This window comes from Rattus norvegicus, chromosome 1 (genome assembly GCF_036323735.1).
Source record: "Rattus norvegicus strain BN/NHsdMcwi chromosome 1, GRCr8, whole genome shotgun sequence".
Lineage (NCBI taxonomy): Eukaryota > Metazoa > Chordata > Mammalia > Rodentia > Muridae > Rattus > Rattus norvegicus.
Genome location: NC_086019.1, coordinates 92,518,789 through 92,543,343, shown reverse-complemented (window position 1 = coordinate 92,543,343; position 24,555 = coordinate 92,518,789). Strand labels below are relative to the sequence as shown.

Below are 24,555 nucleotides of genomic sequence, written 5' to 3'. Positions count from 1 at the left end.
ACGGTCATACTAAATCCACCTCACATTCTGGTTCCCTTTGCTTTGTGGGGACTTCCAGAAAACATACAAAAACATCTGACTCTTGCTTATGCAACAACAGCTTTTGATTATTCCTGTTCTCTTCCCTCCTGGGCGTTCCTGTCCCCAGGTCTCTTTTTTCTCAAGGCTAGAATCTCTCAACCATTCCTTAGATGGATGTGGCCATGGGTGGCTTCTCTAGTCCTCTAGTAACATGCATTTCCCTCTTCAGTTTTGGTCCCTGCTTCCTTTAATGGCTCTCTTGGTTTGGTTCTTCTGGAATTCAACAGGTTCATCTTCAGGGGGTCATACAGTGAAGACATTGATCCATCTCCCCTGGACCAGATCTTGAGACATCACACTCTATAGTAGATCAAATGACACAGGATCTTTGTGTCATAGACAGCAAGGACAGTGGGTCCATAGGTAGGGTCTACGTCTGTCCTAAGTCTTAAGTTACTGAAGGAAGAGACCTACTTTGCCCTCCTATAAAAATATCGGGGTCCATATTGATTGGAGGGAGGGAGTGAGACCAGGTAGGCAGGGGCTTAGACCTGCGGCCGTTATCTTGGAGGCTGTGGCTTCTGACTGCCAAAACAAACCCTGGCAATTGAGCATCTTTTGAAGCTAAAGTTAAGTTCCTCTCGCTATATTAGAAACAAAGACTTCAGGGAATTTCCCAAGTGTTGTGCATGGTGCATGTTAGTGGGGGGTCAGCATCATTGAAATATCATCATCATCATCATCATCATCATCATCATCATCATCATCATCATCATCATCATCATATAACTTGCATTGCAACTCTGTCCTTCTGCCTCATAGGAAGAAATACTTTAAACAGACGGACTGTTGTACGGTGATATGGGAGAGGAAAAGGTCATCTTAGTCTCACAAACATCCACTTATCTCACATTCATGAACACAACTTACAAAATTAGTAAGTCCATGACTTCTTGCTGCTACCCCATTTCAGGCCAGCCCTTGCTAAGCACTTTGGTGTGTGTCGTCACTTTGCTTTGCCAAACATACTTCAGCTTAAAGTGTTAATACTTCTCCGCTAAGTTCTTTCCTTTGAGACAGAAAGAAACAAGGGTCTCTCTGCGTGGTAACAGAATCAGCGGCCCTGGACACTGCATTTGAGGCTGACAGTGTGGAAGACATTTCCTATCCAGACGGTAACACCTTCTGAAGCTTCTTTTCGTTTTCCTGCTCTACCCACTGCTTGTTCTCCTCCGAAGGCCTGGCTTTCCACCTTGCCCTGCGAGACAGTGACGATTTGCTTCTGGTCCGCCCTCTTGCTCACTGCACAGGTAGAAGGGACAAGACTCCCAACCCATGCTCTTCAACGCCGCATTGGCATCCTCCTCTCGCCTTCACCCCTTAATCTCTAATACTGAAGCCACAGTTACTGAAAGATGTCCTCCGTCCTTACATCATCATCGGCACCACTCTGTGTTAGATCACTAACTTCCGAGCCTTCCCAACATGCTCCTCCAATTACGATTCGCCTCCAAACTCAAGTACATCCTGTAAACACCGCGGCGACTCAGTACCATGGTTTCCTCCTCTCCGGTGATTGTGTCCTTAAACCAAGCTGTCCGTCCCACAGTCACCCTTGTGCTGTATGCTGGGACTTGGGTGGAGCTGTGATAGCCCCAGAGATCCCAGCCTGTTGGGAGGAATTACTCATCTCTAGACAGCATCAGCTACTGAACTACAGCCCCCTCCGGAGAGAGCCTCAGTTCCAGACATGCCACTTTCTGCCCACCAGCTTCTAGCTGGGTACCTTACTCTCTTTAGTACTGAACACCCTCTGGTCCCAGCTGCCATGAAACTGTTTATAAATGTGTGACCCTGCATCTCCTTATGCCCATGCTGCCCTCAGCACCCAGCCCACCCCCACCCCTCATCACCACACACCTTTACTCACATTCCAGACTGTAAACTGACTCCATCTGCCCAACTACTCTGTTCCTGTGCCCTAGAAGCTGAACGTGGAAGGCTAAAACACGGGACCTCTCTAGCTGGTTTGTAATGAAATTCTCTGGAAGAAACGTTTGTACTTGCTGGCTTTATTCCATCTCTATTTCTCGGACTAATTTCAATAAGGGTTTTCCTTCCATCAGTTGACCAAAAGCTGCAAAAGACCTCCCTGGTACTAAAGCCAGTGGGGCATCCATTTCCTGCCACCTTCATAACCAGTGTTTGACAGTCTGCCAGCTTCCTGTGTTTCCATTCAGCTTTCAATGGTCTCCATCAACTTCTCTGTTCATTTTTGCCTTCTTGATTGGATTCAGGCATTAAATCCTCTCTCTAACTCTATGAGAAAACACTAGTCCTCCTGTTTGAAGGTGATGAAACCAAGTCAGAGAGAAACCGGGCAACTCACCAGGCTTATAAATGGCCAGGACAGAGTCTGTTTGTCCTTCCCTCTCCACCCTTCACCTCAGCTCCCGTCCAGCCCTTTACCACTTCACCCAGCCACGCCTCTAGTCATCCATTCTGTGACTCTCAATCTCCCACTGTCTCTCCCACTCTGGTCATCTGACTCTGCCTCTGCTCACGCACCCACACACGCAGCCTTTCATCTTCTAATAAAGACTCGTCACCAACCACGTCCCCCACAGTGGGGAGAATGTTGGGGAGACAGCAGGAGGCAGACGCTCTGGGTCAAGATATTTACTCGATGCTTTCAGGTTTGAATTCAGGGGCTCAGCAAGGGGGAGGGGCAGGGAAGGGACACACAGGGCATCTTCCAATCACTGTGACTTCTGGCAGGTCTCGATGTCTTCATTGCCAGTGGTGACTGATCAGTTGGGACTGCAAAAGACAGACACTTAGCACTTGATCCTGCAGACTGAGCACCCACCCACGCTACCTCTTTCCCTAGTTCCCCAAAGTCTGGCCTCCATTCTCCATCCTCACCATGGGGAGAAGTCCTGTGCTCTCCACTTCTCTATCGTCGTCTTCCCCTGAGAACCATGCGCATCATTGGTTTGGTCCCCATCAAAGTTTCCACAGACCCCACACAGCACGGCTGCATGGTCATCACCAACCATCACATCCAGATGCCCATCCTTTCCAAGCCACACCTGGACCCCGGCCTTCTGGTGGACAAACATGGAGCCGTCCGGCATCTTCTTCACAGACACAGAGGTTAACACAGTAGCTGGGAGATCCACTCGGAGACCATTCACCTGGTGGAGGGGGAGGAGAAATGAAGAAGTGAGACTTGAGGGACAGAAGAGCTGAGGGGTCACCGAGGCTGGAGTCCTCCGTGCACAGCGATGGTTCAAGCAAAGGGGCAAGCGCTGGAGAGAGGAGGGTTACACGGAGGGACGGACAGGTGGGGAGACAGCTGGGGGCGTCTACACACAGCTCACTGTGCATGCTTCTACTGCTCTAAAATAAGATTAAGTAATTAATTTATGTGTATGCACCTGCTCTGATACAAGTAGGGAGGACATTTGGCAGCTTGTGGGAGTTGGTTCTCTCCTTCCCACCCTGTGGGTTCCAGGGACCAAATTCGGGTCCCATCAGGCTTGTGGTTTGTTTCCCCACCAAGCCATTTCACTGGCCCGATAGCAACTTATTAATTATTGGGGAATGTCTTTCGGTATACATTGCTAAGGATGGGAAGGAGGAGGAGGAGAAGTAGGAGGAAGAAGGAGGAAAAGGAGAGGGAAGAAGAGGAGGGGGAGGAAGAGAAGGAGGAGGAGGAAGAAGGAGGAGTAGAAGAAGAATGCAGACAGGGACCAAACTGTCTCTACAACTTTCTACGGCTGGTACAACACTTTTTTTTTTTAAAACCAGACAGATGAACAGAGCAGAAATTCCAGGCTTAAACTATTAAGTTATAATTTTCACATCGACTTTTCAGACTGTCTGTAAGTAACTGGATCGCTAACAAAAGCCACTTTATCAGCTCTTTTTTTTTTGGCTTATGTCTGAATGATCCTAGCAATGAAATAATCATGCAGGCAAATTTCAGTTTCTTATCAACGGCTGCAGACTTCGCAGCCTTGTGATCGCTTTCCAACGTCTGTCTGTTCTCCTTATAGATCAAGCTTTCTGATGTTAGATTCCCCCCACTGAAATTTCTTGGAAGGACATGTTCCCACTCTTTTCTCAAATGTGTTCACACTCGAGCCTCTCCATCACACAATTGGGAACCTAGATACACAGATGGGAAAGGCATATAGAGATCTGAGAAAAGGGATGGGTGGATGGGAGGGAGGGAGGAAGAGAGGGCCAGAGAATGAGTGGATATAGGCACCGGAAGCAAGGAGGGGAGGAGAAAGGATGGGTACAGGAAAGGGTGCATGGAGACTCAGTGGGCAGAGCGTCTGACTGGTTGTGTGCTTTGCAGTGAGAGTCCTATCAGTGGGCCAGCACAGGGCCTTGCACACACAGAGAAGGACTGAGTTTAGGCACAAAGCCAAGATTTCATGGTACCTCCAGGCTACCAAGCTGTGCCCCTGGTACTGGCAGGAGTGGTCTGGACTGGTAAAGGATCCCTACTGACCTGTGCCTACCCTCTCAGGCTGACAACAGTGCTGAACACTTGCAGGTTTCTCTTGAAATCTTTGTCCATGCTAGACAGACAGTGCTGACGTAGCCAGCTACAATGGAAACTTGAACTGAGGCTTCTATGAACCGCCTGAAGATATTTCCCAAACTTTGCCATGATTATTGCCAGACGATTTGACCACTCTGTATGATTCCAGCAGTGTCTGCTTCCCCAGGATTGCAGGCGCCTCCCTGAGAATGGCTCATGGGGAACCCATGTGACTCCAGCCTGGCCAATCAGAGCATTCTCTGCTTAAGACCACAGTGATTAATTCCGGGAGTGGGCGTCTGTTCCAAACCTGCCTAGTGAGACGCACTGTGGGCACCTTTGCTGGGTCACTTTGTGCTGAGGTAGCAAAGCTGACAGACTACAAGCCCAGGGCAGACGCTGCCTATGCTTTGCTCCTATAAGAGAAACTCTGAGAACGGAGTACAGAGTGGTAAACAAATCAGAAACCTAGAGGTGGGGGTTGGGGATTTAGCTCAGCGGTAGAGCGCTAGCGAGCGCAAGGCCCTGGGTTCGGTCCCCAGCTCCGAAAAAAAGAAAGAAAAAGAAAGAAAGAAAAAAAAAAGAAAGAAAGAAAAAAGAAAAAAGAAAGAAAGAAAGAAAGAAAGAAAGAAAGAAAGAAAGAAAGAAAGAAACCTAGAGGTGGAAACTCCAGCAGTGTAGCTGGGGTATCTGGATCCAGACGCTTCTGGGGGGCTGACTCTGGGTTTCCCAGATATGGAGCCAGTCCATTCACTTCCCCTGCAGCCCTCAGGTTTGCATTCGGTTTCCGGTCACTGCTAAGCAGTGGAGTCTTGACCAAACTCAACAGCAAAGCCAGCCTGTGACTCGAATGTAAGAACTCAGGCCAAGAAGAGGGACCCAGGTTGACGTGGAGAGACAGGTACAAATGCAGAGAAAAGTGCAGAGACCCGGATGAAGAAAACAGACTGCAAGGTCACCGGGTAGCCAGGATGTAGGCTACTGAGACAGGAAGAAGGAAAGCCAGGGAAGACGGCCCTGCCCTCTGTGCCCAGGCTTACCCATGCACCCTTGCTTGGGATCACAGTCACCATGCCATCCTGGAAGAAGATGTGGACCTTGCTCACGATCTTGTCATTGTTAAGGCAAGGCTGGACATCAGCAAGCAATCGGTACCAGGGCACATTCTTCTGGAATCCCGGACAGCGAGAAGAAAGCTCATAGACACCGGGTGAGCTGATGGTATTGAGAGCCCCATCGAAGGTAGTGAGGTTGGCACCCACAGAGAGGGAGCAGAGACCATGAGCAGCCCGGCACTGCCGGACTCCAGCTTGGATCTCACAGACCTGGCCAGATGGGCAGCCAGCTGCACGGCATGTCAGACCGGTGGTTTCAGAGCAGTAACAGAGTTCACTGCAGTCTGAGGACATCAGGGAGGAGTTCACCTGTGCACAGAAAGGGATAAATGGTGTGCATTCACACAGAGGGAAACTGTAGAGTTCCCAGTAAGGAATGGCTTGTATGTCCTCTACCCAGGAGTCCCAGTGGCCCTCAGACTGTGATTTGTAAATAAAACCGAGCAGAGGCCATGCTGTGTGGAGTTCATGTCTTGACTCAAGAGCCTTGACAACTCACCCCACCACCACTTGCTCTGTCTGCCTCAGACTGTGCCCAGGTTCAGTGAGCCCAAGCCTGAGTTAGCCACTGGAGAATGAAAGACCACATGGAGACAACATTACTGACTCAGGCTATCTGCCGTGGTTTGAATAGGGCTCAACCGCCTGAACCCGTGTAAGAGTTTATTCCTAAGGCATTATGTACGAAGAGGTTGGAAGTTTCATGTTTAGAAGTGAGGACTTTGGGAGGTGATTAGATTAGTAAAGTCACCAAGAAAGAACCCTTGTGACTGATCCATGGTGGCTTTTCCCTTGGGTCTGGCAGCTCCTTAAGGACAGGGAGAGCAAGACATTGGCAGAGACATGCTCCTCCCGCGGTCACGCAGCCAAGGGGGCTCCTGAGAGCCTTCGTTATGAATGCTGTTTAGATTTCTAGCCTCCAAAATCGCGAGCTTTGTAAACCTATTTTCTCCTCAAAGTGGCTTGCAACAGTGTTTTCTTACACCAACGAAGCAAATACAATCTTCATTCGACCTCTCAGGTGAGTGTGACACACAGAGTGAGGAGATGGCCGAATCCTTGGCCCGTTCTGGGGATAAGGGTTATAGGACAAGTAGAATCAGCCTAGAGCAACACATTAGCAGTGATTTGTAACACTGCAAGAGCTAACTTCATGCACAATTTTGGGTATCCCACCCAGTGTGTCCCCACAGTGTACTGGTGGCCACAGCACAGACGACGACGGTGTCCTGGGAATGCATTTCCTAGTGTAGGGGGCCCCTAGACTAGAATACAACTCATGCCGTGTTAGAGACTGCATTCTGACCTTCAGAGCCAGCACAAAGGCCCCAATACTTGCCAAGATGGAAACAAAGAGGAAACAAAGACTCAATCCATCAAAGACCTGACACACAGTTCCAGAAAAGTCCCTAAATGCGCTGACCTCGCCTCTTGTCTTTAGCGGCTCTGTTTCTTGCTAACTGAAGTATGACCACCAGGATGTGATTTCAGAAGATGAAGACAAAGGGCTGTAAGACTCGGGGCTACAAGACTTGGCCAAGTTCCCCCGTGCAGATGCTGGCTGACAGTAGCAGCTTTGAGAGTGGCTGTGAGGTGGTCTCTGGTGGGCTCCCCTACAACCCATGAACCTTCCCAGTGTCTCTTCCCCGGCCAGCTGCTCCTTCTCAATGGCCAGTGAGGTTCCTGTGCTCCCGCAGACTCTGTCTGTGCTCATGGGCTCCACCAATGACTGTTTTCTAGCTCTTTTCACTCCTTGGTGAGTTCCTCTGATTTTATGGAAGCCAGGAGAGCCTGGCCCTCAGCTGGCCCCTAGCCCAGAGAAAAGTAACTGCTGTAGATGACGTTACTGGAACAACTGGTGAGATATGGTTACAGTCTACAGATTAGATAATGGTGTTGAGTCAACATTGCTTTCCTGGTTTCGATAATTGTCATCTGGGTCACATAAATAAAATTTCCTTATTTTTAAATGCGAGATGAGGGGGTGCAGGTAGATGGCCAGGGACAGGCTGGGAGGTAAGAGCCAGCCTGGGATGAGAAGCACAGCTGTCTGTGAGTCCCTGGGGGCTGCCCACCTAACCTATGGGATCCTGGATGGCTCCCAGCAGACAGTGAGACTCAAGGGAAGGAAGAAAAGTCTGGCTGTCTTTGCAATTGGTATGCATTCTCTGTGGCACAATTTCTCTGCAAAATGGGAAGAGCAGCAAAGGTATCTATCTTGTTGGACTGCTATGGATATAAAGTGAACTAACGTTTCAAATGAACTATGCACGCAAAGATCTTTCAAAAAGCATCAACAAAGGATAGTAAGTATAAAATCCCAAATCACACTGGTGAGTGATTGGTGGCTTAGCCACCCACTGCACTGTTATGAATTCCATTCCTTTTGCTGAATGGGATGCACAGGAGGACGAGGCAGACCCTCACTGGGCACCAACAGTCCTGAGCACTAGGTGCCTATGGAACCAGGATGCTGACTCAGCCATTCTGCAGATGAAGGGGTTCAGAGAGGGAAGGCTAGTGGAGGAATGGCCACACAGCACAACAGCAATTCCCACTTCCTGGGGGCAGGCAGGCTTCCTTAAACGGAAACCCGTGTTTGCAGTGTGACTAACACTATTTAGATGGAGAATTTATTCTGGTTATCTAGGGGGGGAAATCCTATGGGCATTCATAAAAGAACTCCAAGGAGATGTCACAGAGAGAAATAATGGCAGAGATTGGAGTGGTGTGACCAAGTCAAGGACTGACTGAGTCCACCAGGGGATGGGAGAGGCAAGGACTAGATTGTCCCCTTAAGACAATCCAGTGTCCCCATGCATCACTTTGGTGTCAGCACAGTGAGTCAGATCTTTGTCTCCTGGCCTCCAGAACTGTGGGGAACTAAGCTCTCATGGTTGACCTGCTGAGTCAGACTGGGGTGACTCGGTTCAGCAGCCACAGCTGGGAGCAGGTGGTGGCCCTCTGTGTGTCCCAATCCTCGAACAGAAACCCACAGCACAGCAGCTCTGAATGTCCTCCAGTTCCTCCACCCACACTGCCTGCTTAGAGACTCCCAGCCTCCTCCACTCACCGGCACATATTGGCCATTGTGGACACAGCCGCAGTCCTGGGCAGGAATGCACACACCCTGGGAGAGCAGGAAGTGATCATCGCACTCACAGCCTTCGAAGCAGCGGGTGGTGCAGCCAGTGAGGCCAGAGAGAGCAGCACAGGAGCCCTGGCAGGAGCGAGTGCAGACTGAATAGTGGCTGTGGGCAGGACACTGGAGAGCTGTAGGGAGAGGAGGCCCAGTGGGTCACATGTGCTGTAACATGTTGACTACCAGAATTTATGGGATCTCAGGTCTGGGATGAGTGACTGCTGTAATCTGGATATAGTGCACCCCTGCTCCCGACTCCCATGCCCCAGAAAAAAACCAGTTCCTCTGACCTACTCAGGGGGTATAGGCTAAAGACTCTGGACTTGGACATTTAAGCAATCTGGGAACTATAAAGGCTTTGCGGGCTCTGGGAGACGGACTGGAGGCAGTTCTTATTATCATGCAGATATGAGTCTGTTGGGATCAAGGGTGGAATGTTAGGGATTGGAGATGAACATTTTCCCCAAACTCATATGTTGAAGCCTTAGTCTCCTTGGTAGTTGAGTCATTGACTGGTACTTGAGTCATGGATGATCTGACTCTATTAATGACTAATCCATGGATAGATACATAGTTTTATGACATTACTCCCAAAATAATGGATATTTTTGGAGGTTGGGCTTGGTGAACAAAACAGGTCAGCTAGAATGGGCCTTTCAAGAATATCTATCTTCTGCCCCTCACTTCTATCTCCGTGCCTGACTCTGTGATCACCATCTTTTTTTCTCCGCTTCCTAGTTGCAGTAAAAGGACACATTGTTACCACAGTCCTGTCTGACCTCAGGCCCAAAGGTGCATTCAGCTACCTTGAACAGAAATGTCTGAAATGTCAAGGCAACATAAATCCTCAAAAACTATTTCTTTCAAGCATTTGCCACAGTACAAAACCCGACACAATGTGGCAGAGGACACAAGCTCTGAAGAAAGCACTTGTGTCATAAACAGCTACAGCTGAAGTGATCACGGTTCATTGAGAAAGTCAGATGAGGCTTCAACGGTATGAGGAGCCATAGGCAGAGGGCTGAGGCAAGGACAGTAAAAAACCAGGCAAAACTCTAGGCTCTAGCTAAGTAATTCCAGAATGGTATGCATGTCATCAAATAGGCCCTGGGATAGAGAAGATGAATCAGGTTTGGGATGGAATGTTGTATTCAGAGGGATCACAGGGTAAATGACCCAGGAGGATAGAGGCCTAGTACTCAGGAGGAAGCTCAGAGCTGGAGACCATGTCTACTGTTGTCACTGGGATGAAGGCCCTGTGTGAAGGTTCTGCCCTCAGGAGACAGGAAGAGAAGTGACTGTGCAATAGACCAGCATCAGTGGCTACAGCCTTGTCATGTAGAGTCTGAGGTGACCTATTCCTGCTCTGGAATTTGGAAAGAGGTATGTGGTCCTAGATTAGAGGGGTCTATTGCCTGTGGTGTGGCCTTGCACGGAGGATGTGAGAAAATACAGAGTCTGTGGGAGGGGCCAGTGAACCGGGGACTCAGGCCTCCCATGGGCTCTCAACCCATCCACCTCCCTTTCAGGTCACTGTGGAAAGAGCTGGGAACGCCTTGGGAAAAGGTGAATGTTAGGGCTGGGGAGCATGGACTCTTGACTGGAGTCTGAGACCCCGGAGTTAGAGAGAAAGGAGGAAAGCCACAGAGGATGCAGGGCAGGACTGGAGGAAGTCCCGTTACATGCAGGGACTTCTCCTGAGCAGCAGACAGGGAAGGAGGGCCAGGGGCTCACACCAGGGCTCAGAGACACTCACGGCAGAAGCTGTCTGTCCTCCAGGGCTTCACTGCTGCGCCAGATGCCTGACAGGCTGCAGTATAGGCTGCCAGGCTCCGGCAGAGATAGGCTTTGTCACCCTTATGGGCACACATGTCATACACACATTGACGGAAGTATTCCAAGGGACTCAGAACCTTGTGGCAAGTTGCAAAAGGGCCTTTGGGATCCCGGATCTTCCCACAGGCATCATTTTTCTCATATGCTTCTGTCTCCTCTGCCAGGCACACAGGGCAGCCTTGGGGTCCACAGCCTTCACTACAGCCCAAGGAGGAGCTGGGAGCCCGCCATGCAGCTCCAAAGGCATCCACGTTGGGGGCTACTGCTCCACCCGGCAGCACGAAGTCATCACTCCAGTTCCCATTGAAGTTTCCACAGAGGCCGCAGATGCGTCCCCGGAAGGAACTTGGGATGGACATGAGGATATGGGCATCGCCATCAAACAGAACCTTCATCCCCTTGTTTGTCTGTAGAACCACGTTTCGGCCTTCGGCTGTCACGCTCACATGGGCTGTAGCCACAGGCAGGGCCACGGCTTCACCATCCACAGTCACCTGGGTGGAAGGGTCAGTTAGGATAAGGGTGCCAGCACCCTAGTTTAGGGCAGGTTCTCTCAGCCCCTTCGTAGAGTGATGTGTATCTCAGACCTCCTTGGAAGGGCTAAGTCCCTTTTTGACTAGAATCAGATCCGGTAAACTCCCAGGATGAGGATGAGGATGGCCATAGTAGACTTTGAGGTGGCACCTTTACCCACAAACCCAGAGCTATCATGGTAGGGCTGTTCTATTCTCACACTTGGGAATTCTCCAAGGTTTACTGAGACCCCAGAGGGTAAAGCCTAGCTGGGGTCATGTCCCCGTAGAACTATGGGTAGGGTTGTGTCCACTCACCTGTGGCCCTCGAGCGAGAACCACAACCTGGTCTGCCACAGTAACCACCACCCGCTGGGGCTCTCCAGCCGAGTCCTTCTCAAGCACAATGGAAAACTCCTCCTCTCCAGGTTTTGGGCGACAGACACCGGCCAAGACATAGGAGCAGGAGCCATGAAGATCATACACTCGTCCATCAAGGGTGACATAATGGACGCCTCCATTGGCCAGGCAGTGGCCACAGCCTGTGGGATGGCAGGCTTGAACGCCATTCTCCACCCGGCATTCCTCATAGGGCTCACAGTCTGCACCTTCCTGGCAGGTGACCTGGCCACCAGGCCCGCACTCACACAGCCGCTCACACTCAGGGCCTGGGTAGAAGGTGGCACCCAGCACATAGTAGCGTCCATTGTAGAGGCAGCCACATTGGCCCACAGGCACACAGGTGTCACCACTGAGCACGAAGCCAGAATCACAGACACAGCCCTCACGGCAGGTGGTTTCACAGCCCTCCGGGGCTGAGAGGCTCGGGCAACTCACAGGGCAGGAGTCGCCACAGAGCTGGTAGTGGCTGTTGGCAGGACACTGAAGGGCTGCGGGGGAGAGAACAAGGAAGAGTCAGGCAGAGGCGATGGTGGAATCAGGAGGGCTTGGTTGTGAGAGCCTGACTGAGGCCTGCTCCCTCTGGTTTGGCACGTGACTGGACCTAGAACATATGACAGGGACACTGATATGGAATCTCAGGTGTGGAGCATGACCTGGTCTCACTGAGAAGGGTGTACCACCCTGACAAGTACTTCTAAAGCAAGTGACTGTCTGGGGATATGACCACACACATATGAACAGAATGGTCTAGAACAGACTATGCCTTACTGGTGTGAGTGTGACTAGAGACCCATATGTGTGGGAGGCCAGCCAGCTGACTGAGGACAGTGCCGGCATGACTGGAGCACCCATGCCCCTCTCTGATGTGCTGTTTCAGGGTACCACTGTGGCAGTGTGTGTGACACTGACAGATTGGATCTGCCTGAAGGATCTGTCCCACACCTTCTGACTCAGTCTACTTGGATTTGCTGGGGACAGGTCCTGACTCCAGCTGAGCATATCATCTGATGTCTGACCTGCATGTGGCAGGCAATGTAGGGTCTCTGGAGACACCACTGGGCTATCTGATCACTTCTGTGTGGCTAGGTCTGTTCCAGTGTGGGAGATGGTCCAGAGGCTTGAAACTTGATCTCTGACAGGGGTTCCTTGCTGAGTACATTAGAAAAACGAACCTCCAGAGTGGTCTGTACCCAGGGTTTCTGACTTTGATGTGCCCTGGGTACTTCCCAACTCCACTGGTGGTTTCCGTATTAGTGTCAGGGTGTGTCTTTGTCACGAGGCGGGGAAGGGGTGACCCTGTCTGTGTGGAGCTACATGGTTCAGTACTCACGACAGAAGTCTGGCTTCCTCCATTCTCCAAGTTGGGCCCCGGCAGCTTGACATGCTGCCACATAGGTGGCTATGGCAGGACAGAGGCCTCCTGGATGTCCCTGAACCTGACAGGCATCCAGCAAGCACGCCTCGAAGTACTTCGTTGGTGGCACAAGGCTATGGCAGGGTGCTAGCGGGCCTTCGGGGGCCGTGATTATGCCGCAGGCGTCGGGGCCACGGAAGGGTTCCTGTTGCTCAGGTGTGCAGGGCTGTGGGCAAGGCTCAGGCTGGCATTGGTCGCAGCCTGGAGCTCCGCCCACTTTCCAGCCCTCAGGTTTCCCGTCCACTGCGGTCAGGTCATCGTTGGGATTCTTGTTGTAGTTCCCGCAAAGGCCACAGAGGGAGCCTGCGTAAGCGGCAGGTACACGCAGGCGCACGAAACTGTTTCCGTCAAAAGCCAGGGAGAGCCCTGAGGCAGTGTTCACTACTACATCTGCTCCACTTATGTAAACACTGAGTTTCTGGTCCAGATGGAAGGGCAGAGCAACGAACTCTCCATTCACCTGTGGGGCGGGGAGAACGCGAGAGGAGAGGCACTTGGCAGTTTTGCATATGTACTAGGACTTAAAAGCTACAGTATCCAAAGCAGGTTACTTTGTAAAAGTGAAGAAACATGGGGCTACAGACTCCTTTTTGTGTTTGTTTATATTTTGTTTGTTGTCCCTGTAGCAAGGAACAAAGATTGTAGCCTAGGCTGCTCCAAAATTTTGCAACTGTCCTACCTCAATCTCTGACAGCTGAGTTAGGACACCCCCACCAGACCACATCATTGGCTCTTTGCACTTCCCTTAAGTAGGTACTTTCCATCATCCACCCTGCAGAGGAATACTGGAAGGCTGAGCCTGGAGAAGCCGCTGCTTCCAGCCTTCCCGGTCCCACCGGCTCTAAGCTGAGCCAGCCTCTTGCTCCCGCCAACCTGGGAAAGATGCTCAACCCACTCACCTGTAGCTGCCTGGGCCACTGGGCACTGAGGGTCAAGCTGAGGCCATAGATATGCAGAGTGACACTTCGGGTGTAGCTGACAGCCTGGCTGCCCCTGTGCTCATTAGCCACGGTGACATTGAAGTATTCAATGCCTGGGGGTGGCGCATGGCAGGGTGCGCTCAGCAGGTACTCGCAGGTGCCTTGGAAGTCAAACCGGTGCCCATCTAGGGTGGTGTAATGGGGATCACCCCAGGCTTCACATTCAGCTATGCTTGTAGGTTGGCAGCCGATCTCCCCAGAGGGCAACAAGGCACACTCCTCACCCAGCCCACAGCTGGCTGACTTGCAGATCAAGGAGTCACCTCCAGGTCCACAGTGACACCTCTTAGAGCAGGTAGTATCAGTCCAAAACTCGGTGCCTGCTTCATGGTATGTGCCATTGACCCAGCAGCCACAGCCACCATCCAGGGGAACACATTGATCAGCACTCAGGACGAAGCCCTGGTCACACTGGCATCCCTCCACACAGGGCCCGTCACATGCAGTTGGGGGTGTGTGTTGTGCAGGGGGTGGGCAGCTGGCTGGGCAGCGTGGGCCACAGAGCTCATAGTGGCTGTTGTCAGGGCAGGGGATCTCTGTGGGTAGAAGGAGGGAGAGAAACCAAGAACAATGTTGGACTGGCCTCTGGGGACAGAGTACGTAGACACATCAACAGAGACAGAAGGGGACAGAGAGACGTGCAGATCCAGTGACACAGTCAGAGAGGGACACAATGACAAAGTAGAGCTGATGGAGTGAGGGGCAGACAGAGAGATGATGAGCTGGAGACACAGACAGACACAGCCAGGAGACAGCGATGAACCAAAGCCAGCGGAAAGAACCCAAAGTGTGGGAGCGAAGCCAGCCCAACCCAGCAGCATCAGGGTCATGCACCCAGGTCTGGTTCTGCTCCCCACCACTCACCACAACCAGCCTGAGTCCTCCAGTCCTCAATTTTAATGCCAGCAGCTTGACAGGCGGCAGCATAGGCAGCCAGTGCCTGGCATAGTATGTCTTTGTTGCCACCACCAAGGCACACATCCAGCACACAGCCCTTGAAGAAGCTTTCAGGAGGCACATGGGAATGGCAGCTGGCGAACGGACCCCCTGTGCCAGGAGCCAGAGGTCCACAGAAGCCAGGACCCTCATACTCCTCCACTCGGTCCTCTGGGCACGTGGGACAGGACCCCTGACATTCATTCCAGCAGAGAGGATCCCACCCTGGAACTTGCCAGCTGCCACCCCAGGCAGGTATGGAGGGTGCCACTGTGCCATTAGGGAAGACTTTGTCATTTTCGGGTTTTTTGTCCATGTTTCCACAGAGCCCGCACACGGCACTATGGTAGCTGCTGGGTAGTGTGACCTCTACTCTCCAGTTCCAGTCGTAGGTGACCTGAAGACCAAAGTCAGTCTCCAGCACAGCCTTTGAGCCTCCATTAATCACTGAAATCCGCCCACCAGCCAAGTAGACAGGCAAGGTCACCAGAGCTCCATTGACCTGGGGAGAGATGGAGTCCAACAGAGGTCATGAGAGCAGTGCAGGGGGAGGTGTGTCCTCTGATATCTGGGTTACCTCCCTCCTCCTAGAGGGTTTCCTCCTGACTGTTGGGGATAGTACCTTTACAAACACCATGGACATCTAATCTCGCCCCTGAGAAATGAATTCCCCACTCCCCTGCCTTTTTGGGTTTTCCTCTACAGTCACTCTCTTCCTTCTCCTCCTTCTCCCCCACCCTCTTTCTCCTCCAACCCGTTATTCCACCTAGCCTCTCTCTTCCCTCAGGTCCATGTCTTTAGAATTCCCATTCTGGTCTCTGTCTCTTTCCATTTTCTACCCACATTTCTGTTTCTCCTCTTGTCTTTCTGTTCCTCTCCTCTCTGCATCTCTGTTCTGTATGTCTGGCTCTGACTCTTTGTCCTGGCCCTGCCCTCTCTCTAAGTCCCTGTTTACCTACACCCTCATTCCATCTTCAGAGTTTTTGGCTTACATCCCTGACCCCAACCCACCCCTGCCCCCGACCCCATTCCCTTGATGTTCTCTGACCCTGGGCCTTTCATTTGTTCCTGTTCACTAACAGATGCTTAGGGAGCTGGGCTCTGAACTGAGCTCTAACTAGTACCAAAGTGCTGTGTTTTCGGGCAGATTCAAGGTCTGCTGTGTTCAGTCACTTTCTTTCTTTTTTTTTTTTTTTCCGGAGCTGGGGATCGAACCCAGGGCCTTGCGGTTACTAGGCAAGTGCTCTACCACTGAGCCAAATCCCCAACCCCTGTTCAGTCACTTTCATGGTGTCACAGAATTCATCAGGATAGAGCCTGGGCTCAAATTTTTTTATTCCAGTGGTTCTCAACCTGTAGGTTTGGCGGTCAAACGACTTTCACAGGAGTCAGATGACTTTCACAAGTGTTGCCTACGACCACCAGTAAACACATTATGATTCATAACAGCCAAACTACAGCTATGAATTAGCCACAAAAATAACTATGGCTTGGGGTCATTATAACACGAAGAACTGTATTAAAGGGTCACATCATTATGAAGGTTGAGAACCGCTGGCCTATATGAAGGGAAACATCATGGATGTACTTTTAGCAGAGGGCTGTGCTTAATTCCCAGGAAAAAGGTGACCCTTTCTTGTAATTTTCTTTATGTGATTTCATGTCTATGTGAAAGTAGAGAGTTTCTAGCTCCTAATTACTGCTCTTTTTTTTTTTTTTTTTTTTTTTTCGGAGCTGGGGACCGAACCTAGGGCCTTGCCGTTGCTAGGCAAGCGCTCTACCACTGAGCTAAATCCCCAACCCCAATTACTGCTCTTAATACCAAGGTCACGTGTCCCCAAGCCCTAGAGTGTTCTGGGACCATCATGCTGAACATACCCGGACTTTGCCAATCTCATTCTTGTGGATGGAAATGTTGGTGTTGAGGGTGGTCACAGTGACCAGTCTCACATAGGACACGGCAGGGTTGCCTCGGTTCTCGTTCTTGGTTGTGACAGTGAAGGGAGTCAGGCCCTCGGCATTGATCCCAGGACAGATTGTTCCTGCCAGCAGGTAGTTGCAGGTGCCCTGGAAGTCATAGCTCCAGCCATCGAAGGAGTTGTAATGAGGGTCACCCCAGAGCCAACACGTGGCGTGATAGTTGGGCACACACACACCCTCACCACCTTCAACTTTGCAGGTCTCTTGTGGCCGGCAGGTGATACCATGGCATGGGTCTGTGAGGAGAGGAGAGAGTACGTTGAGGGGCTGCCCCACCGCAAGCATGTCTGCTCCCGGCATCTGCCTGTCTGTGCAGGAATGTCTGTCTGACAGGTTGCTGCAGGTCTGACCAAACCTCAGTGCCCTGACACCTAAGCCCTCATCCCTGAAGTTTCTGTGTGTTAGATCTGAGAACCCAGCACTAGGGGTCCAGAAATCTCATATCTCGGGTTCAGGGTCCCCACGTCTAAGTCTCACGGCTTGGATAGCCCATAGCGGGAAATTCCATTCCTGGGTGTTAATCCAGGCTCAGGAGTCTCTGAAAGACTGGTCCCCTAGGCTTTTGCGTTCAAGATTCCTCTAGTGTCACACTCCCCGTGGCTCCAGCTTCAAAGGCTGTGTCTAGGTGTTCAGCCTTCAAACTTGGTCCTCTGTCTAGTTTCCTGTTTGAAATCAACCTGGAAGCTTTGCCAGCAGAGGGCGCTGGGGAGGCAGGGGTTCCCTGTTCTCACAATCTGCTCTGCTCTTCTGGCTGCTGCTGCTGCTGCTGCTGCTGCTGCTGCTGCTGCTGCTGCTGCTACTCGGTGGGGCCCCAGACAGGTGAGGCATTGGCTCTCCAGTTAGTCAGCTTAGCACCCCAGGTGGCCATTTCCGGCTGAGTCTTACCAACTTCAAGGGGGGGTTTCACTCCAGCAAGTCCAGCCTGCAGGATCCTGCACTCTTCAGTGAATCCTATGGTGAGGCCTTCTAAGTCCCCGCCTTCTCTCAGCATTTGGGTTTAGCTCTAGGGTGGGGCTCCTACGAGCTTTGTATTTCTGTTTCCCTTACCTGAAAGCAGCCAGTCCCTTTAGAAGTGGGCAGAGAAGGAAGGAGGTGGATTACACACACACACCAAATGCTATTATTTCTGAGGAATGAGTCAGAGAAAACAGAAAAGCAGCTAGCCCCTGTGGTGGGTGATGCCAGAAACATATGCAAGCCTTTGTAATGAACAGACAGCAAACTCTTGTCTGCCTGCCTGCCTGCCTGTCTATCTGTCTGTCTCTGTCTCTGTCTCTCCACAACCACCATATGGGAGCTAGATGCTGAACCTGGGCCCCCTGAAAGAGCAGCCAATGTCCTTAACCACAGAGCCATCTCTCCAGCCCTAACCCTTGATTTTTAATCCCTTTTTTTCTTTCTCACTACTTTTTTTTTAAATTCCCTGTTTTTGGTCAAATCAGTTCTCTTTCATTTTTTCCTTTGTAGAAGACAGAAACCTGCGCTCTCGCTCTCTCTCTCTCTCTCTCTCTCTCTCTCTCTCTCTGCCTGTCTGTCTCTCTCTCTTACACACACACACACACACACACACACACACACACACACACACACCACCCTGTACAAAAATCAACTCTTAAAATGGACCACAGACTTTAATACCATTCTCTAGGTCTTAAAACTGCTAGAGGAAACAGTGAAAAAACCAGGAACAGTTGCCAACAGCTTTATGAACTGCTCAGGAGATGGTGGCAAGAACTGGTAAATAAAATTCCACTAAATCGAAAAGCAAAGGAATCAACTCACAGAGTGAAGAGACAGCTCACAGAATGGGAGAGACATCTTTGTTAGTCGTTAATCTGACAGGAAACTAATATCCAGACTATATAAAGAACTCGAAAAGTTAAAAATGAGACAGCACGTGACTTAGCGAGCAGATGGGCAGAAAAATGATCTTTTCAAAGGAGGAACACAAACAACCAGTGAGCAAGGGGGCAAAATCCCTGTTTTAACCTAAAATGAGAGTTCATGTCGGTCCAGTCAGAATGACGGTCATCATGGAAACAGGCAACTGCTGGTGAGGCCTCTGGGCAAGGAGAGACATAGCCACTGCTGGGAGGAAGGCAACTGATGTAGCCTCTGTGGAACTCAGAATGAAGTTCCGGATGAAACCAAAACTAGGAGCACCCTGTTCCTTCCTGCACATCCATGCTTGCTGCTCACTGTTCCCAGTAGCCATTGATGGGACCTTCCTAGGTGCCCATCGACTGAAAGGATAAGAGGAGCCCTACCTGGTCATAAAGAATGTGATGACATCACCCCCAGGGAAAATGGATCTAATGGGGATCGATGGTGTCATCATTATAAAGTTTTCTCTCACACGTGGAAGTTAGGGAAGGAAAAGGGTGTGAAGCTTCAAAGTCGGGTTGGGGGACGGGGAAGAGGAAGGAGACGGCGAGGAGGAGTAACACAGAGTGGTGAAAGGATGCTTGGAGTGAAATCACAAATGCTCTTCTTGTCTGTAACTGACGGTATGCTATTAAAACATAGTTCTTTTTTTTTTTTCTTTCTTTTTTTCCAGAGCTGGGGACGGAACCCAGGGCCTTGGGCATGCTAGGCAAGCGCTCTACCACTGAGCTAAATCCCCAACCCCTAAAACGTAGTTCTTAAGAAAGAAAAGCAGTGTTGCTGGGTGGTGGTGGCGTGTGACTTTGATCTTAGTACTTGGGAGGTAGAGGCAGGCAGATCTCTGTGAGTTCAAGGCCAGCCTGGCTTACAGATCGAGTTCTCGGACAGCCAGTCCTTTTGTTTGCTGGTAGGCAAAGATTCTACATCTGGACTGGATCACACGCAAACACAAATCATTCATTGTGTAGACTTGGCTTTCCCCATTCACATGGAGTGGTCTCTCTCTCTCCTGACAGGACCCCTCCTCCCCCATCTATCATTTCTGCAGTCTCAGCCTTCCAGATCTTAGTTCCTACACTTTTCTGGGATTCTCTGGCCCCTCACCTTAGGAAGTCAATTCAAGGGAGGCCCTATGTCACAGCTTTAAACTAGGAATCCTTTAAACAGAACCCTTAGAAATTCTGACCCCCATTTGAAAGGTTCTGTCTTGGCCCAGTCCTGTGCTCTGGGATCTCCTTATGCTCTGCTTTCCCAGGTAAACACACAGCCAAGTTCAGTGTCCCTAGTCATCGGGGAAGTGGGAATTAAAACAAAATTTTCCTTTAAGGACAAACTGGTGTCCAAAGCCCCAACATAATCCAATGAGCCAGTGGACAAGAAGCCATGGGGCCAGCTGGTACTTGCTGCAAATAAAGTTGTCTTGCTGCTCTGCCCCTTTATACACATAGTCTCCGGTTGTTTTACATCATAAGGGCTGAGAAGTTGTGCTGAAAGGGCCCTTGAGAGAAAAGAGCACCCAGTTCTGCAGCACTCCAAGGACCTTTTACATCCACCATCAAAATCTTGCCCCAGGGTTCCTGCAGCCCCGCATTCCTTAAGGCCCCTTGACACCCAGATTGGATGACCTCTGCTTTTGGCTCCTGGAATTCCAGCCTGAGGTCTGGCATCTCAATTCACAGTCCTCTGATCTCTCCCCATGAAACATGTCACCCCCAGCCCCCAGCCTGTGTCCCGTGTCCCCCACCTCCCACCCCAGCCACACTGCCCATCACCTTTGGTGATGCAGGTCAGGACGCCTCCTGAGGGCTCGCACACCTCTCCTGGCTTGCAGCTGTGATCCTGGCACACCATGCCTGTGCCTGGATGGCACACACAGTGCTGCTGGCAGTTTTCAATGAGAACTGACTCCTCTGGCTGTGGGGACAGAGAGCGTGGATCAGTAACGGGAGGCGGGTGCCAATCCCCAGTGTTTCAGGCACAGAGAGTTTGGGGGCAGCTCTCAGCAGTGTGGTCCTTTGCCAGTGAAACTGAGGTACAGCATGGCTTTGACGCCCAACTCATTCATTCATTCATTCATTCATTTTCATTCATCCATCCATCCGTTCATTCATTTTCATTCATTCATTTTTCATTCATTCATTATCATTCATTTGTTCTCATTCATCCATTCGTTCATTCATTCTCATTCATCCATTCATTCATTTTCATTCATTCATTTTTCATTCATTCATTCGCATTCATTCATTCTCATTCATTCTCATTCATTCATTCATTCATTTTCATTCATTCTCATTCATTCATTTTCTTTCATTCATTCATTTTCATTCATTCATTCATTCATTTTCTTTCATTTATTCACCCATTTATTCCAGAATACGCAGAGAATCACTGTTGCACAGGAGGAGCAGAGTTAAGTAGTCATTCAGAGCAAAAGTGCTGGAGCCCATTGCCCAGCTGAGCCTGGCTCCACTGTTCCCAAACTGTATGACTAAACACGGTGGGTCGCTTAACCTCTCTATGCCTCAGTTTCCTCATGTGTAAATGACAGCTCGAAGTGGGGCCAATCTGAGAAAGTAGAACGGAGTTGATGATATGTGTGACGTAGAGACGAGCCGAAGAGTGACCTCTTCGGTCATTCCCACCGGTTTGCAGAGGTGAGAGGAGATGGAGCTGGGAGCTCGGGCTGCGGGAGTGACGGGCAGGAAGGCAGCGATCCATTTCAGTACTCTCAACACGTGCATGTTTGAGGACTTTCTATGCGTGTGCGTGTGTGTGTGTGTGTGTGTGTGTGTGTGTGTGTGTGACAATGAGAGGTTCATGGTAGGCAGCATGCACTCATGTTCAAGAGGCTGAATGGTGGAAAAGCTAGGGTGCTAATGAGCAGTAGAAGGGGGTGTCCAGGAAGAGGCCCTGGGTTCTTACCTCATAGTAGACCCCATTGTGGTAGCAGCCACATTCCTGGATGGGCACACAGGCTTTGCCGTTGTACAGGAAGCCAGAGTCACATTCACAGCCCTCAGCACACACTTCTGGGCACTTCTGGGGTGTACTGAGAGCCCAGCAGCCCAGGGAGCAAGTGTCTGCACAGACCTCGTAGTGGCTGTGAGGCGGGCACTTCATTGCTGTAAGAAGAGAATACCAGTCAGAGAGCAGGGTGGGGGCAGGGATTCTACCCCTTCTCTATGCCACCCACCCCTACCCCTTCTCAATGCCCCGTAACTCACGACAGAAGGTCTCAGTCCTCCATGGCTCCACTTGCCCCCCAGCCTCCTGGCAGGCGCTCACGTAGGCATGGATGTTGTTGCAGAGAATACTCTGGTTCCCGCCACCCAGGCAGAGATCAAAGACGCAGTCTTTCAAGGGACCCTGGGGGTCCAGCAGCTTGTGGCAGGCAGCCAGGGGCCCTGTGGGGTTGGTGAGCAGCCCACAGAACTTCTCCCCACTATATTTGTTCTCCAGCTCAGGGCTGCACGCAGGGTTACAGTCGTCTCCTGTGCAGGGAGGCACTGGTGCGCAGGGGGAGTCGGGCACGGCTTCCTCCCAGGAGTTACCAAAGTCACTGGGGTTGGTTGCCTGGGAGCCATCGGGCTTCTGGAAATCATCCTTGGGGTCCCCGTTGTAGTCCCCACACAGGCCACACATCTGCTGGTAGTAGTTGCCTGGGATGGTGACCCGCACAGAGTACACGAGATCGTAGGCCACACGCAGGCCAAAATCGGTTTCGATCACAGCATCAGACCCGTGCTGGGAGACGCGGATCTTCCCTCCATCCAACACCACTGGCAGCTTCATGTCCACGCCGTTCACCTGGGAGGAGGGGGATGCTAAGCTTCAGAGGGCATGCTTTGAGTCAGCCTGTCCCTAATGTCCTTCCTGATTCTGAAATCCTGGGTGACCTCATTTCTGTGGGCCTTAGCTCCTGAATTTGTAAAATATGCATAACAGCAGTGTCTTATGTTTAATGGCTGCTTCCAAATGGTAAATCTCCCAGCCAGAAGCTGGAGAGGGGAGTCAGCCGTTAAGAATCTCACTGCTGCCCTGGGTTCGGTCCCCAGCTCCGAAAAAAAGAACCAAAAAAAAAAAAAAAGAATCTCACTGCTGTATCAGAGGACCAGAGTTCAGACCCAGCACCCACACCCAGCTGCTCACAAACTCCTGTAACTCCAACTCCAAGGGACCTGATGCCCCTCTCTGTCCTCTGTGGTCACTCACATGGACATGTGCACACACAGAGACATGCATAAAATAAGAAACAAAAAATAATAAAAAGATAAGTCTACCCAGAACTTCAGAAAGTATTTTTGAGGAAAGGTCAGAACAGGTATAATTACAGCTATTATCTTGAAATGAGATAAATGAGATAATCCTATATCAGCCTGGACTCCAAATCAAAGGACAAGAGCCTTGAGGTGAGAAGAGAGGAGAGGAGAGGAGAGGAGAGGAGAGGAGAGGAGAGGAGAGGAGAGGAGAGGGAGAGGGAGAGGGAGAGGGAGAAGGTGAGGGAGAGGGTGAGGGAGAGGGAGAGGGAGAGGGAGAGGGAGAGGGAGGAGAATGAGAGGAGGGAAGATCAAGGACCCCGAGTGCTGGCACTAGAAGCCAAGGGACCATTGGAGACACCAAAAGCTGAGAGGGCAAGAAGGTTTCTCCTCTTCAGTCTTTGGACAGGGTGTGGCCTTGTTGCAACCTTGATTTTGGACTTGTGGCAATCAAAGCCGTGAGAATTAAAACTGTTGTTTTAGGACAGCAAGCTTGTAACATTTTGTCACAGCAGCCACCAGGAAACCTTTCTATGTCTCAGCTGAGTAATCACCTCAGCAGTCTGAATGAGGGGCTCCTTAGTTGACAAGGTGACATGCAGGGACTGAGCTTGGAGCCCGTGGCTGGGCTTTATAGTACAGACCTCTGGTTAGCCCTCTGCGCCCTTGGACAGGAGACTCACCTGCAGCTTCCGCTTCCTGACTATCTAGGAGGGATGGGGGACTTGTCTCCAGAGTGTTATTTAAGGAATCTGATACCCGACACCTTCAAAGGCTGGGGATGTAGACATGCCCGTGGCTTGGGGCTGTGTTTGTAAGTCCATCTGGACAGTCTGGGGCACTCAGAGTTGCTGCTGTTAAGTGTGGCTGGATGAAAAGCCAGGCTCCATTCCTCCTCTGCAGATTCCGAGGGCTCTGCCTGGTGCACCCCTGAGCTCACCACATCTGTGCCCTTCCTCATCACACATACCCCACTCACCGGCTTTTCATAGGTGCAAAGAGACTGGGAGGAGGCAGGGAGAGGCATGCTCTAGGCATGTCTGGAGTGTCCAAAAGACACCAACAGCCATTCCTCCCCAGGCTGGTAGTGAAGGGCATGTCACCTAACCCTCTGGGCTCAGTTTCTGCCTCTGCAGTGAGGGACAGCCACAGGGAAGCTGGGGATTGGTGACAGGAACAGAGCGCTCCCTCTGACTGGAGCTGCTCATGTGTCAGCTGCTAACCTCAGAGCTTGGGGCTCCTTAGGGAAGATGCTGCCCCTGCAACCTGTGTCTGGCGTGGGACAGCTCTTGTTCCTACTGCTCCCAGCACAATGGCTGGGTGCTGCATGTAAGTGGGGAAATTCCCAGTGCATCTCAAATGCCAGTCTCCTGTGAGACTCAGTCTTCCTGCTCAGAAAAGCATGCACCAGGTGGAATGGTCTGGGCTTAAATCCCGCTGCTGCATGAATGATCCCACAAAGGGTCCTATTTTCACTGCTTGGTTCCCAGCTAGAGGCACTATTTTGGAAGGTTCTGGA

General features: G+C 51.0%; 1 protein-coding gene across 2 annotated transcripts in view; it reads right to left on the bottom strand.

The window, feature by feature from the left end:
* Positions 1 to 2,685: 2,685 nt before the first annotated feature.
* The window catches only part of Fcgbp (Fc gamma binding protein), a 38,198-nt gene continuing 16,328 nt past the window's right edge, over positions 2,686 to 24,555 (bottom strand). For both annotated transcript variants that reach the window (XM_039108772.2, NM_001164657.3), the window contains exons 8-20: positions 22,005 to 22,587; positions 21,703 to 21,902; positions 20,553 to 20,694; positions 16,795 to 17,132; positions 14,845 to 15,418; positions 13,900 to 14,516; positions 12,917 to 13,460; positions 11,503 to 12,074; positions 10,593 to 11,166; positions 8,768 to 8,967; positions 5,620 to 6,003; positions 2,947 to 3,218; positions 2,686 to 2,841 (exon numbers count right to left, since the gene is read on the bottom strand). In XM_039108772.2, the coding sequence (XP_038964700.1) occupies positions 2,832 to 2,841; positions 2,947 to 3,218; positions 5,620 to 6,003; positions 8,768 to 8,967; positions 10,593 to 11,166; positions 11,503 to 12,074; positions 12,917 to 13,460; positions 13,900 to 14,516; positions 14,845 to 15,418; positions 16,795 to 17,132; positions 20,553 to 20,694; positions 21,703 to 21,902; positions 22,005 to 22,587 (5,010 nt within the window). In that variant the 3' untranslated portion in view covers positions 2,686 to 2,831. The remainder of the gene's footprint in view (positions 2,842 to 2,946; positions 3,219 to 5,619; positions 6,004 to 8,767; positions 8,968 to 10,592; positions 11,167 to 11,502; positions 12,075 to 12,916; positions 13,461 to 13,899; positions 14,517 to 14,844; positions 15,419 to 16,794; positions 17,133 to 20,552; positions 20,695 to 21,702; positions 21,903 to 22,004; positions 22,588 to 24,555) is intronic.